We start from the raw sequence: 17,163 nt of genomic DNA on the forward strand, positions 1-17,163 counted from the left end.
AGAAACGTGTGTATATATATAAAAGTAAATTTAATTTGATCAACCTACATATAGAGTATGAGAATGACACAATCATAAAAGCTGCTGTAGATAGCAGTGTTAAGGCACTGATAATTTATGATACTTCAATTCTGTACAGTCACATAATTTTGGCTAGCTAGTCCACATGGATTTCTATTTTGTTAAATTATTTATTTTTAATTTAATTTTAGTAAATGACTTCACAGTTCTTAATTTTTAATTTTACTTTCAATTTAAAATTTTTATTTTTGATTTTGATTTCAATTTGGAAGAAGAAATTTTAAAATTTTAGATCTTAAATATAATATAAAATATTTTTAATTTCAATTTTAATTGTGATTTTAATATGTAATTTAATACGAATACTTGTAAAAAGTTATGAGGAGCAACTGATGATGGGAGTAATTCGTGAAAGTGCACTTGCATGAATAATAGAAGTGCCATCCTACTTTATTTTATTTATGAATTCTGTGCTTATGTTGTTCAGATAAATACAATTTGTATAGTACAGAGAAATATGATTCCCAAAGGAATTGACTTTAGAAATATATATATATATATATTTTTGTATTAAATTCGATTAAAATAAAAATCACCTACATAGAATATTGAGATAAGACACAGTTTATCTTAATTTTACCAAAAAGTACTTTCACAAGATTTGCATCTTCAGTCATGATTAAAATAATTTAATTATTGCACAATGAAAATTTCATATTAATTTATTACATGATGACTGCTATCTATGGCAATTTGTATAATACTGTTTCCCTCAAACACTCTCTGATGGTTTATCAAATAGAATTTTTGTGTGTATTTATATACACACACACCTTTATAAATTTATAACATTTCTAAATTTGTGTTAATATCAGAAATAGGATGTTTATTGTTTATTAGATAGCCTGCCGTATTGGATAAACCTAATTCATTATTTTTGTAATTTCTATAACGTTCGAGAAGTCATGTCCAGAGTCAATACTGTTCAAAAAGTTAAATGAAATAAACATCACAAAACATATAATAACTGAAAATTAATATGATACTACTTTAAAACTAGATTCGATGAACACTTTAGTTATTATAAAAGTAGAAAATTGGATTTCTCTAATGTTTCTGATCATCTTATTAATAATACACATTCAATATCCGATATTCATACAAATTTAGAAATACTGGAAATTAAGAAATACAAAATAATAGGTGTTTAGACAAAACCAATTACCAAAACATAATAATAAAATAACTACCTCACAACCAATATGTAATAAGACACAAAAGAGTGAAAACATACACATTAAGTATTTATACACTATCATTGAAAACATAACTAAAACTTACAATAAAGAAATATATACAGCATACAAACCTAATAACCCACATAATAAAATATTTAAACAAAAATAATAATAATACAATAAACAATGTGTGTGGAAATTATAAAATTACAGTAATGACTGTGATGTTATTTATAAAGGAAAAACAAAATGATTCTTTAAATCTAGATTTCTTGAACATTATATAAACGACAAAAATAATATAATAGGTTCACCAAATATGACAACCATTTAATAAACAATAAACATATTTTTGATATTAACACAAATTTATAAATTAATAAAGATGAAATAAAATTAAATATATTAGAAAAATATTACATTTTTTTTTTTTTTTGTCTTCAGTCATTTGACTGGTTTGATGCAGCTCTCCAAGATTCCCTATCTAGTGCTAGTCGTTTCATTTCAGTATACCCTCTACATCCTACATCCCCAACAATTTGTTTTACATACTCCAAACGTGGCCTGCCTACACAATTTTTCCCTTCTACCTGTCCTTCCAATATTAAAGCGACTATTCCAGGATGCCTTAGTATGTGGCCTATAAGTCTGTCTCTTCTTTTAACTATATTTTTCCAAATGCTACTTTCTTCATCTATTTGCCGCAATACCTCTTCATTTGTCACTTTATCCACCCATCTGATTTTTAACATTCTCCTATAGCATCACATTTCAAAAGCTTCTAATCTTTTCTTCTCAGATACTCCGATTGTCCAAGTTTCACTTCCATATAAAGCGACACTCCAAACATACACTTTCAAAAATCTTTTCCTGACATTTAAATTCATTTTTGATGTAAACAAATTATATTTCTTACTGAAGGCTCGTTTAGCTTGTGCTATTCGGCATTTTATATCGCTCCTGCTTCGTCCATCTTTAGTAATTTTACTTCCCAAATAACAAAATTCTTCTACCTCCATAATCTTTTCTCCTCCTATTTTCACATTCAGTGGTCCATATTTGTTATTTCTACTACATTTCATTACCTTTGTTTTGTTCTTGTTTATTTTCATGCGATAGTTTTTGCGTAGGACTTCATCTATGCCGTTCATTGTTTCTTCTAAATCCTTTTTACTCTCGGCTAGAATTACTATATCATCAGCAAATCGTAGCATCTTTATCTTTTCACCTTGTACTGTTACTCCGAATCTAAATTGTTCTTTAACATCATTAACTGCTAGTTCCATGTAAAGATTAAAAAGTAACGGCGATAGGGAACATCCTTGTCGGACTCCCTTTCTTATTAGGGCTTCTTTCTTATGTTCTTCAATTGTTATTGTTGCTGTTTGGTTCCTGTACATGTTAGCAATTGTTCTTCTATCTCTGTATTTGAACCCTAATTTTTGGTAAAATATTCCGGAGTTAAAATAGTCCCCCGTTCGGATCTCCGGGTGGGGACTACTAAGGAAGGGGTCACCAGAAAAATTAAATATTACATGTAAAAATACAAATAAAATTTCAATTTGATAAACGATCAGTGTTTAAGGGAGAACTCTTATGAAACAGATAGCAGTACACATATAATAAATTAATAAGCAAATTTCCTTATTTTAGTATTTATATTATGCAGTAATTAAATTATTTCATTCATGACTGAGGATCGGATCCTGCAAATGTATTTTAATTGGTTAAATTATGGAAGATATGTCATATTTCAATATTCTATACTAGATGGATTTTATTTTAATAGAATTTAAAATATAATTTAAACTACAGGAGAATAATATGAATCTTAAAAAGATTAATTTTAGTCAGCCCATGATTTTGCCATTGAATGAGATGATAAAACATAGGATTCATCTAAGTATAGTCAGGTTACCCAGTTATATTTTCCAAAATCACTAATTGCCTGCAAATATGATATCCTTTTCTGCCTAATATATTTTTAAACTAAAATTTTTCTTTCGTTTTCTGTTTTGTGTTAAAACCTAATTCTTTCAAAATTCTTCTTAAACTAGTTCACTGCCATTAAAATTAATTTTTACTTTCAATTCTTTACAGAGTCGGTAGCTCCCCCATCTTTGAGTGAAATTCATTCACAGTTCGACTAACTAAACCTTTATCAAAATCATCCAATTCAATTATAATTTAATATAAAAGGTTAATAATATTAATATGATGGCAATTAAAAAAATTTACTATTTCAGCTTTCACTTAAGGTAGAAAACCTTTTTCACTGAATCTCATTTTTTTGGTTTAATATTAATACCTCAGTATATAGACAGTTTCAAAAATTTAATTAATAAAATAATGGAGGTAGGGTTCTTTAGAAAATATAATTTTTTGGTAAATCCATATGTTAAAGAATTATTGTTTTGCATAACTGAGAAATATAGTACAGATCTTGTGCCTGACTGTTTCCGCTGTTTTACTGTAGAGCATTGAATTCTACTCTTGATAGAAATTAAGATGCAATCTGTTTTAATGGAAATTCTTCTTTCTCAAACCTTTTTTATATCCCATTGTAGACTGAAATTACAAAGTATGTATAAACCTTAACACTTTTGTTAAAAGACACTATAATCACAAAAGAGTCTACCTTTACTGAAAGCTGAAATAAAAAAACACATGTTTGCAGCCCACTCCAATGCTGCAACAGTGCAGTCTCTCATCCTTCCCTTACCCACATCTACAATTTCCCTTTCAACCTGTGGGAAAACTACTCTTAGAAAATTCAGAATTACTGTACTATTTTATAAGTCAACCATAAAGCCATACCATAATGTTTATTCAAACAAACTGCATTTCATAACAACAATGCAGAAAAGAGCACAATTTAATTATATTGTATAAAACTCATTTTTCCCAACAAGGCTTAAGACATGACTCCTCAAAAATAAGCCTTTCATCTCATACCACATATCATTGTGTGGTTGTTCTCTTACTCATTTGGTTTGCTTTCAGTAGTTCCTTGTTCTTATCTATGTTTTATGATTATTATACCAAACAATAAAATCATACTTTATTTTTGAGAAGAGAAAAAGGCATAGGGAGCAAGAGCTAATGAATAGGAAAGATGTTATTTGATAATTTACAATAAACTTCAAGTACAGAGTGTAATACATAAGCATGTATTTATCATGTTGCACTTGTCATTCACTAATCTGATGCAATTGCTGGCCACTTTTTAAAAATTTGACAATGTTATTACTTGCATTATTTGACCTACTGGACCATATTCATACATGTAATTCACTTTTAATGGAAATAAAACAAATCAGCATCATCATGACATTGCTCCAGGTACGCTGTATTTTTATTGGTCCAGGCTGGGATCTTCCAAGTGAAGAATGGACTTTAGCTTCAGGATCATACCCAAATTATATATTTATTTAAATGTTCAGCATTTTAAACACATTCAAACAGGTTATTGACAGCAGTAAGGAAGGCCTGTTTTGCATCAGCTGAGGGCAATTTTGGCACAAATCTGGCTGCTACGAATCTCATACCGTAATAATACCCATAATAATTGACTGTACTTAACTAAAACTAATATTTTTCAGTCGTCAGGTAGCTCAAAAATATTATTTCATCAATTTTCCAGCAAAGCATTCCACAAAGATTTTGATGTGATTTTCACTTTTGCTGATTAAAGAACTCTCAGAACATTCATCATTCAGCAAATTACATGGCTACCTCAAAACACTTGTAATGCTCTTTAATTTGTGCACACTGCACACATATCATCCACATAGATTTTCTGTAACTTTATATGTCTTCCAATATTATTTTACAAAGATTTAAACAAAATCTGATGTAAATGCACTGATATTTTTTTTCTGACTTGTTATCACAATAAACACATACACACACACCAGATAAAGTAATATTGAAAGAAAACAAGGGACTGAATGTATGTATGGTAGGTGTCAGAACCTGCAGTTGCAGCGCATGTGGCTGCCAGTTTTTTTTTTTCAATTTAAAATTGTTTGAAAAATTATGTATTTTACCAAATATTTAAATAATTTTAAAAATATTATAAAGATATACTATTTATATCTAAGAACTTATATTGTTTTCATGATCTTCGCAACTATAATAAAATTAAAACAAACCTTCAAAATATATTTAAAGCCACCATTTCTAAATGACTCATTCTGATCTTCATTAAAGGTCATCAACTGATTATATGAAACTGGTTTAAAGATAACACTTTGTCTAACTGACAACCATTCTTCACTTGTTGGTAACGATATAAGAAAAAAATTCAAAACATTTTCTATAACACCACTTCCAACATAATGTTTCATTCCAAACCACTTTGAATCCATCACACGAATGACAAAAGGAGCAGAATATTTTTCAAGTACAGGTAATTTCTGTAATACCCAATAAAAATTAATATTTTTACACAAGTAGTATTAACTTTTAAAATAAGTCAGTATACAAATTTGTCAATAAGTCAAGTACCCAAACTATTTTATTGATTACTAGCAGAACAGGTAATGGTTTGCTATTGCTAGATTCAAGTATATATTTAGAAAAATGAACACATTTGAAAGTTTGAAAAACATTAAAAAACTGAACATTTGAAAGTTTGAAAAACATTAAAAACTGAACATTACAGAACTTCACAAAATTTACCTTTCACTTTATCCCTTTTTCCCTAAATATAATATAATTTTTATATTCCCTTTTTTCCTATTTCCCTTTTCCTGCGCGTAAATCAGTCCAGTAGTTTTTTAGTCTATAGCGGACACACATATGAACACTGCCTTTTATATATATATATATATATATAAAAGGAAAAAAGGGAATATAAAAATTATATTATATTTAGGGAAAAAGGGATAAAGTGAAAGGTAAATTTTGTGAAGTTCTGTAATGTTCAGTTTTTAATGTTTTTCAAACTTTCAAATGTGTTCATTTTCTAAATATATACTTGAATCTAGCAATAGAAAACCATTACCTGTTCTGCTAGTAATCAATAAAATAGTTTGGGTACTTGACTTATTGACAAGAAAAATAGTCTGAAAGTATGTTTGTATATTTGTTTTGTAAATATCTCGACGCCAGTGCCACCTAGTGAGTATAGTTTTTGTAAAAGTTTTTCTTATCACCTAACTAATATATATTTTGAGTATGAGCCTAATTGGTCCATAAATACAATTTTTCTAAATATCTTCGACTCCAGCACCACCTAGCAGGTCCAATTTTGGCCAAAATATTTCTTTTCACGTAACTTATATATATTCTGAACAAATTAGACCATACATACAATTTTTTTAAATATCTCGACCCCAGCGCCACCTAGCGGGTCCAAACTAATTCAGAAACCTTCATGGGTGTGCGCACAACACACCATAGCTTCATCATAATCGAATGAATGGTATAGGAATCCATGTGGGAGAAAGCAAACATTCATTTACATACATACAAATGTGTATATATAATATAAAATTAGCATCAATATTAATAAAATAGAGATCATCAATTGAGAGGTGTCTTTACACTATTTCAGTTTTGATTTTTATTTATAATTATAATGAAGTAATAATAATATTTAATGTAAAATAATAATAACAAATAATTAAACAATATTTTTTGGCATTTACTCAGTTCTGTATCTGATTATACACAAAGTCTAGTCAAAATTTGAAGCTTCTATAAATAGGATTAACAAATTAAAATAAGTACAACCAATGTAAACCTTTGAAGTTTTTCTTCATTGAAGAAAAAAACCTGGTGCTTGTGTCTGCTATTCACTCAATTATGCTGTTTTTGTTCATTAATAACAATAGAGCTTGTATTTCAAATTAAACAAATTAGATACGGTTAGCAGATAAAAAATGTATCACTTGCTCACCGAATTCAATTATTCACTGACATATACAAAGTCTGTTCAGAAAATAACTGAATATTTTTAATTACGCGCAAACAGAGATATTTAGTGACATACGGCAGCATTATGTTCCACATAACCTCCTCTGTAACCACATGTTCTTTGATTGTTGACATCTTATTTAGTTTTCGTATTATTGTTATTTGAGTGCAACATGTTAAAGTGTTAGTAGTGATTATTGCAATGTGCAATTCGTAGTAGCTACAATATAACATAAAATTTTATGTGAAACTGGGGAAAACTTTCACAGGAACAGGAGAGTACTTTGAAGGGGTCAAGGGCCAATAACCTGCAAAATTATTAATAAAGATTAAAAAAGTAGAGTTTGGTTATTTTCTGAATAGACCTTATAAGTACATGAACCACCAGGAGTGCTGATCTTTTCATACTCTAATATAGAATAATTTTTATAAAGCTAAGTAAATTGATTTCATATAAAACAAATTCTTCTTTTAATTAAATATGAGATTTTGTTTATTTTTTGAGCCAGCTTCATGAAAAGTCCTTTTTTAGTTTTAAAAAAATAATGAGGCTCTTCAATCAACCTGTTGGGTTTTTTTTTTACTGATTTCTGATGATTTTTTTTACATTATAGAGAAAGTTTCTCAGATGGTTTTGTTGTTAATTTAAAGAGATAACTAAAATAAAAGTTATTGTAAATAAAAAACTTTCTTTTGCACTGTTTCAGTGTTTATCAGCTAGATGTAATTGTAATTGTAAATATAACTACATTATATATTTTAGTAGTAAAATATTACTCACACTTTTACAAAACTTCAGTTAATTAGTCTTTTAATATTAAAATCAAAAAAATTGAAAGAAGTTACAAAAGTAAATGTAAAGTAATGCAAATAAAATTCAGGAGAACCCAAAAAGCCTTTATACCTGACTGAACTCTGCTTGTAGCTCTGCTAAGTCAAGGGTATTACGACACAAAACTTATTTTTCACATTTCAATTTCTTTTACTCATTTACAGAAAAACATCTTTATGCACTAACATTTGAAACAGCTTTTCTTTATTTCATTCTTAATCCAAGCATATCAATACTTGGACTTCTTCAATAAGTGCCTTGGGAATAATAATCTATTTTTTTCAGACTCCTGAATTACTAGCACAACAAAGCTTTGTTAGTATATTTAAAAAATATGCATGAACATATCTTATACAACATTGTTTACTGAATATATTTTATCTTTGGAACCATAATGGTTGTAAACATTTTGAGTAAAAAAATGACAGGTTGTCAGGTTCTCCTTTTTAGAAGTAGTTGAATGCTATTAACTCAAATTTTAGTAACACTTTCATACAGACATGAATTAATATCTTTCAGAAAGACTGAACTTGTACTTATATTCTTATTTTTTGTTTCTCAAAGAAAAGCAATAAGCTGTAGCAGATTTATAAGTTAATTAGTGTAAAAATTGTATTCCTGTAATGTACTGACATCATTACCTTTGTTCTAGATATTCCAATTTTGCTGTATGTGAAAGGTTCAGTATTAGAATAAGATCAGTACCTGTTGTATGAAGGAATCCTTATAAAAATACACACATCGGATAAGATTGGTTTATAGCATAATTCTTCTCTGGGAAGATTGTCCAAACCCATCACCAATCTCCTTTTTTTTATCATAATCCCTTACTCCCAGGATAGATATCTCAGAAATCTACAAATCCAATGGCTGAAGTGTTTATTGAGAATAAACCTCCTACTTCAGTAAGTACATAACTGAATTAAGTAAAAACCAATTAACTGATGAATGCAACTGTTCTAAATGAAAATCCATCATAACAAAAGAAAATAAACAAAATATGTTATTTGATTTTCACAAAATTTATTTTGTGAAAAAGAGAAAATAAAAAAGATAAAGAGCAACAATAGAAAGTGTACTATTCCACTACAGTATACTACATTCATAGTATACTAACAGTAAATACTAGTGTACTATTCCACTACAGTATACTACATTCATAGTATACTAACAGTAAATACTATTGATCAGTTTCTGAATTGGCCATATTTACTGTTAAATTTGTATATTACTGATATATGTGTACACTCTTTTGGTTTGTGTATTTGCCTTATAGTTGTAATGTACTTTTATCTTTAGTATTCTGTTCATAACACCTGAGGTAGGTACTATGTACTGACAGTTGCTGTCATTTTTTAAATAAATTTTACGACAACCACATAACAAATTTTACTAAAAACCAATTCTTGAAGAATTTTCAAAATGATTTAACACTAAATTAATAACCATAAGCTGAATCTCAATAATTTTATTTTTTCACCTGGCTTTTATTTAATCATATAATGAACATCATTTTAAATATGGTAACCGAACTGTTTTCTTTAAACAAATATAGTTTTTTTTACTTTTAATTTTGATTTTTAGCTCTCAAACACCAATAGATAAACTCAGTATATTGAAAAATCCACCTACAAATTCAAATAAATAAATAATCCTTTAATACTTCTTAATGCCCATATTAGTAATAGAGTAATAAGTTCATTGATATTCCACAAATACAAAAAAAACTGCTTCATATCATCACTACTTTTTACACAAGAAATTTGGCTACATATTTGTACTTTACTTACTTATTTAAACTTTCATATACATACCACATCAAGAATAACTGGACTATTATTAAAATTGGGGAAACTAGAAATATTCTCAATGCTACCAGATGAAATCAAATTATCAGCAAACATAATTGTTACAAATGGTTTACTGGTATGAGCTGTAAATCCACGGATACCCCAAAATAAAACTTCTAATCTTTAAACAAAAGAACAAAATTTTAATTGGATTTTATTGTAGAATTGGTTCTTGCCTATTGAAAAAAGAAATGAGTAAATAAAAAATAATTAAGAATGAGTAAAGAAATAGAATTAATCATTAATATAAATAACATAGACAAGACTGAGGTTCATTAAAACACAATTGTTGTTATTAAGAAAATAATTATCTTTTCTGCTAAGATCTCTATATTTTCTATGCTGAGTACTGTTTGCCTTTCTTACCTTCATTCTTCTATTATATGTTGACGTATTTCAGAACCACTCCATTGTTGAAACACTCCATTATTGTATTGGTGCTTTTAAATTTCTGTTAATCTATATAGCATTTAGTCAATGCCCCTCTCTTTATTTGATGTCATGCCTTATTTGGCCCTCTTCTTGTTATTTGTTATTTACGATTATAATTATCTTTTAATTTTATTTATTATTTCCTGTTTTCAATAAATTGAGGTTCCTGAAAAGGACATCTGCTTGATTGTTGATCTGTTCATTTATGATTGTTTTATTGTTTCTTATTAATTTAAAGATTTCTAGATTTTCTAAATTGTTCATTCTTCTTCCTTTAACTTTAACACACTTGTGAATTAATTTCATTGATTCTTCCATTTTCAATGAGGTGTGTCCTTCTTTTATTAGATGCGTTGCATAATTAGAATCTTGTTTTTGATTTTTAAAAGATCTCATGTGTTCATTATATCTTCATTTTAATTCTCTTCCCATTTGTCCAGTGTATGCTGTTCTGCATTTACATTTACTTTGTATACCGGGTGATCACTTGAAAAGTAACCACATTTATTATTCAACAGCTATCAGTCCCATCGTATTTCTGTTTGTAGGCATGTATACCATTCTCAAGGGGAACTTGAAAATGGTATTCACCTACCTACCCTATCTGCTACACCTACCCCAACTCAAAAATTTTAAATGGTAATGGTAATATTTAATTATATTAATTGACAACCCGAAAAAAATATGAATTTTGGTGAAAAGAAAATTAAAATCTGCCCACCCCTTCGCTCATTAGGTGCAAAAAACCAATTGGGGTAGTATTTTTTTTAAATTTCAGTCCAATAAAGATAACTATAAAATTATGTGGTATTACTTATTAAACCATTTGAAATAATCATAATCTATGGATTAGAACTGTAAAAATAATTTTTTAAATTACCAACACAAAATTTCGCCCTTAAATGTTTTCTAAATTTTCAAGGGTTGAAAACTTATTTTTTTTAAATGAGATGACGTAGCTTGTAACAGATCATAGGAAGGCCCTTTGAATGACAAGTAATTTGGTGCAAATAAAATAAAAATGTGATTTTTTAGGGTATGTTGGGATACAGTGTTACTGGCTCAAAGCATTAGGTCTGAAATCGTCTGTTCTTGTTAAAAATATGGGTTTTAGGTTTTTCCCGCATTTAAAAAACGTACCAGTAAACACAGTATTATAATATCAGTAATACATACAAAAAACCAATAATAAGGTATAGTTTGTCCAAGCCAAATTGGCACAGATCTGATCTAGGTGATGGTTACGTTTTTTGCACCTAATGAGCGAAGGGGTGGGCAGATTTTAATTTTCTTTTCACCAAAATTCATTATTTTTTTTGGGTTTCAATTAATGTGATTAAATATTTCCATTGCAATTTAAAATTTTTGAGTTGGGGTAGGTGTAGTAGAGAGGGTAGGTTCCACCCCTCTGAGAATAATTTTAAAAAGGTACCAAGAATGGTATACATGCTTCAAACAGAAATACGATGGGACTGATGGCTGTTAAATAATAAATGTTGTAACTTTTCAAATGATCACCTGGTATATCCTTTGAATTATCTCTAGCAATAAATAATACCAACGACATGTGTAATTACAGATAATATAAAAATATATTTTACATACCTGTATGTGACTGTAACTGGAACAATATACAATGGCATTCTTTCACCAGTGTCTCCATCTCCCATTCTTTCACCATCTCCCTTAAAAATAAACTGAAATCAGTGTTATTAACCTCAGAATAAAAAAATAAATAATTCACTTTTTTTTTTAACTTTCAGACAACAGATCATTATAAAATTAACTAATATAATGGTATTTAAAAGGGTCTTTGGCAAGAAGGTAAAAGGCATCATCTTACAGCTGATGGTATTGCAACAGCAAAATTCATATGGCAGAACATCCAGGAAATATTTCTTTCATAAAATCTGGATAAAATATCAAAGGCATTAGTTTACTGAATTTAATGCCAGAACAATTTCACTGCATTTTGTTATCATTTATTAATGGTAGCTGTAGTTGATATTTAAAACTGTAAAAAAATATTAGCTGTAATTAATTATTAAATAATTTTTAAGGTTTTCAAATTTCAATTTCAATTATCAGATCAAAGGATTTAAATGAAGAATTCAATATCTTATTAACAAAAATATAAAGTTTTTTATAGTTTGTAACACCAGTGTATACTGGTTTATTTGATCTCAATGTACATTTACTTAATTTTTATTTTCCTGGCTACAGAAATATGTTGCTTCAATAGTAGCTGTAACTATCACAGGAAAGTATACAAATTGGTAAAAAAAAGATCTAAAAAAATTGGTCTTTTTTAAGTTTTGTGCCTTAAGAAGGCAAAAATAATTTAAAAAAAAAAAAAAAAAAAAAAAAACATTGTAAATAATCATAAAAGATTTTTTTTTGTATTTAGTCTTATAATTCTGGATTCCTTTGACCAATTTTCTGCAAACTACATTTGGGGGAAAAGAATTTATTAAATTATTCTAAAAGTTAGAAAATGGGTGTGTTTTGGCGAAAATAGAATTTTAAATCATTACCACCCGGGTACTTTAGCAAAACATTTTCTTATAAAAATGGTAGTTTTTTTTTAATCAAGATCACAAATTACCAGAAATGTTTATTTAATATTCACTCCCTCCCAAAAAATTACTGTATATTTTTATTTTTTTTACCACACATTGCTTCAGAAAAGGAGTTACTGGAAGATTTTTACAACTATATTTTCTACATCAATATGCCTTCAAACCACTACAAACGTTTTTTTCCCCACCTCACTCCAATGGTCTGTTGTAACAAAAATATTTCAATTTTTTTTTTGTCTTCAGTCATTTGACTGGTTTGATGCAGCTCTCCAAGATTCCCTATCTAGTGCTAGTCGTTTCATTTCAGTATACCCCCTACATCCTACATCCCTAAGAATTTGTTTTACATATTTTAAATATTAAAAAAAATAATTTTAAATTTAAATCTATCTTGCAAGTTACTCATTATATTAAAAATTTTTTAATAACCCTTCCTCTTTAGTATCTCTTGGAAAAACTAAGAAAAAATTTTCACCCCTTCCTAGAAAATTCCAAATTTGTTTATTTAGAATTATAGCAGCTATATTTTTGTATCTTTCTAACAAAATTAAAAAAAATATTTTTTTAAATTTATTATCACCACATAAGGATTATTTTCTTAAAAAATAATTTGTTTTCCAATTTCAAATTTTAAACAATAAAAGTCACTAAAGTAAGTTAATTCTGCTCCCCTAATGAGGAGCTAGCTCCAAAATTAAAGAAAAAAAATCAAAATAATGTTATTTTAATTTATTTAAAATCAACTTTAGTGAATATTTTAATCATTAAAAAAAGCTCCCTGATAATGATCCTCCAAATTTTCAAACTTTTATGCCAATATACTAATTATAAAATGTTTGTTATTGCTTTATTCTATAGCATTTTAAAATTGAAATATTTAAATATAATCAATAAGTAATGTTATATTTAATAAAAAAATTAAAAAAATAAATAATCAATACAAGTCTTTTTTTAATACGTCAAAGAAATAACTGAACCTGGTTAATTGAACACTTTTGATTGATATTTTGGAATACATTTGTATGTTGTAAAAAGAATTCACAATTCTGGTTAATGTTTTTCAATAAAAAGTAATTATTTTATCATAAAGATACAAACAGAGGTTAAAATGACAAAAACTTTCTGGCTTTCCTGGCTTCACCAGTCAAATTAAGCAATTCATTGCTTGCTTTTTTTAACATATTCACAATCACAAATATTTATTTTGGAAATATTTATCAAATATCTATTATTTTATTATGGAAGAGCACTCAAAATCCTCGAGTAAAACTTCTAAAAATATGTTATAGTGATTCTGTCTTAGAATACATGTTCAGTTCATAGTAATCAATAATTTAATTACAAATAAACAAATTATTTATTTCCAAATAAATAAACAAATAAGAGAACAAAAGGTCTTAAATAAATACATTATTAAATATGTAAATAATATAAGGTACCTGAATTAAATATAGTACAACAAGAACTTTTCCAACATTTTCAGAATTATTAATAACCGGGACCCATTCTAACAATTTAGTAGTAGGTGTTTCATTTTCACTGGCAAAATAAGAGCGAGACATTGCACTACCCAGTAATACGCTGCTCTGAAAAAACCAAGTAAATTATTTTAACTTAATTTTGATAACATTTTAATTAAATTAATAAAAAAATAATGCATTAAATAAAATTATTTTATCATTTTCTTCCAATACCTAAAAAAAAGATTGGATGTTATATATTTATATACTAGCCAGGTGCACATCTTGTATTTTTTTAAATTAAGTTTAAAAAAAAATTAAATTCATAATTTGATATTATTTCTTTTATAACTACTGACAATTTTTACTGATGTAAACCATAAGAAATAACACATAAATGAAAGAAAACTTTTTTAAAAATTAATGAAAAACAACTCTCAAAGTTGACATTATGACCATAATATGCATGCATGTTTGTGTGCACGTATGTGTATATGTTTATTATGTTCATTAAGTCAACTCTGTTGATGGGATTTCTTCATTAATTTTTAAAATATTTTTCTTAATTTATTAAAAGCTTGAGTATCCTAACTACACATGTTTATTACAAAGTTCTCCAGGGACTTTCATAACATATTCTACTCATGAAAATAATGGAAAAAGTTCATATAAACTTATGTCCTAAAATGCTTTGTTTATGAGTTACAGCTAGTGAAGATTTAGCTATCCCTATTAAGTGAAATGGGGTCATACTGAAATTTTTAGGGTGTTAAATTACAGGGCAGAATTGATGATTTCTAATGGTTTTTGAGCTGAAAAAATGATTAAAGAAGATCTCAGAACTGTATCTGCAGTAGTCTTTGAGAAATCTGGGGTTAAAACAACAAATTGGGATAAAAACCCCTGTTTTTCATGTTTTGACTTACAATAACTTTGTTAAATGGGTAATAAACATAAATTTTTTAACAAAACTAGTATATAATTTAATTCTGAACAACACTGTAAGATAAGTTAAATAAAACAAAGTAATGTTAGAAAAATATTTATTTAATGTGAACAATAAACAAATTCTTTTTTGGTGATGTGAAATCTTTGTAAAAACAAAATTTACTGTTAAAAACGATTTTTTAAAACTGGAAATTACACAATGGTAAAATAAATATTACTTAGATAATAATATAATATAATTTTCAACACTGATTTATTATCAATGAATGGTGTGGCCTTCTTGACAAACAGCTGGCCACTTAAGTGCTGAGGTCTACTTCCATTTTCTTCAAGATGAATTGCTGCAGCTGCTTGAAGATGATACTCTAGTGCTGAGAAATGAAGTATACTTCCAGCATGATGGTGCTTGGAAGTACTTCTCTTGTGCTGTTTCCACTCACTTAAATCATCATTTCCCTGAGAAATGGATTGGTCATGGAGTCCCCATTCCTGGTCACCAAGATCGCCAGATCTAACACCTTTAGATTTTTGCATTTAGGGATGGATGAAAAATATTGTATACAAAACGAAATTCCATTTTTGTGAGGAATTAATTGTTTGCATTATGGATGCAGCTGAGCAACTTAAGGACAGACATGAAGACTTAAAAATAGAAACAAAAGTAGTACAGAAGCGTGCCAAGAAATGTGTTGAAAATAGCAGGCTTATTTTTGGACACTTTATAAACTGGTGCACTTTATGGTTTAGTGTACGTTTCTAAATAAAATTCAAATTTTTCTAACTTTTCTTTGTTTTATTCAACTTATCTTACACCATTCTGTTCAAAATTAAATTCTCTACAAGTTTTGTTTAAACATTTTGTGTTGTATCACCAATTTAACAAAGTTATTGTACGTCAAACATAGAAATATGATGTTTTACCATAATTTATTGATTTTCATCCCAGATTTCTCAAAAACTACTGAAGATATGGTTATAGACCTACTTTATTCAATTTTTCAGGTCAAAAACCATAAAAAATCGCTAATTTTGCCCCTTAATTAACTTCCTAAATGTTTAGTACGACCTCATTTCACTGGGGTAGCTGACATCAAACAAAATCTTTCACTTGCCGTAACTCGCAAACAAAGTAGTTTAGGATATATGTTTAAATGAATTTTCCATTATTTTCATGAGTAGAATAGGTTATGAAAGTCCTAGGTGTGTCAAATTTAATTGGCTCACTGAAAAACTTTTAATTAATATCCGACCATTTTCTGCAAAAAAGTATGTTATGCATTTTTCAAAATGGTAAATATGACAAGAATTACAGAAGCGCTTATGCGAAGCTGGGAATTGTACAATAGTAGGCCTACACATGAAATGGTATAACATGCAAATGAAAATGTATTACCTTCAACCTTCATTAAGTGCTGGTGTTCCATTTTAATTTCAAACAGATATTCAAAAGTTAATGCAAGGTAACAATTAAATACACTAAATAATGGAATTGGAAATTACAGTAGAAAAACTACTTATTTTTAAATGTTACAAAAAAATAAAACTATTTTAATTAAAGAGGATGAAAACCATCCACTTTGCAAGAAATATTATAATTTCCGAGGTTATAGCCATCAGAATCATCACTGACAATTACACTATATTCCTGTAAAGAAATAATAAATGATTCCATAGTATTGTCAATAATGTTCGTGTTGCATATTTTCAGCTTCTGTTTCCTTAACTTTATCACAATACACCTGCCAATTTTTTTCATTCATGTCGACCACTTTATTTTCACATAACCTTTAAATGTCCTTTGATATCAAAAGATACGTTGTTATCACTTGCTACTTATCTGTAAAAGTTTGTCAAACCCATACACAGTAAACTTTTCCCTAT

At 27.9% G+C, this 17,163-nt stretch overlaps 1 protein-coding gene across 1 annotated transcript in view; it reads right to left on the minus strand.

The window, feature by feature from the left end:
• mfr (ferlin family C2 domain-containing myoferlin misfire) overlaps window positions 1–15,816 on the minus strand; it is a 77,952-nt gene extending 62,136 nt beyond the window's left edge. Inside the window, exons 1-5 of the mRNA XM_075373624.1 lie at window positions 15,532–15,816; window positions 14,314–14,460; window positions 11,901–11,980; window positions 9,828–9,984; window positions 5,414–5,677 (exon numbers count right to left, since the gene is read on the minus strand). Coding sequence (XP_075229739.1) covers window positions 5,414–5,677; window positions 9,828–9,984; window positions 11,901–11,980; window positions 14,314–14,460; window positions 15,532–15,816 — 933 coding nt within the window. The remainder of the gene's footprint in view (window positions 1–5,413; window positions 5,678–9,827; window positions 9,985–11,900; window positions 11,981–14,313; window positions 14,461–15,531) is intronic.
• Between the last annotated feature and the right edge of the window lie 1,347 nt (window positions 15,817–17,163).

Source organism: Lycorma delicatula, chromosome 8 (assembly GCF_047948215.1).
Source record: "Lycorma delicatula isolate Av1 chromosome 8, ASM4794821v1, whole genome shotgun sequence".
In the NCBI taxonomy this organism is placed as follows: Eukaryota; Metazoa; Arthropoda; class Insecta; order Hemiptera; family Fulgoridae; genus Lycorma; species Lycorma delicatula.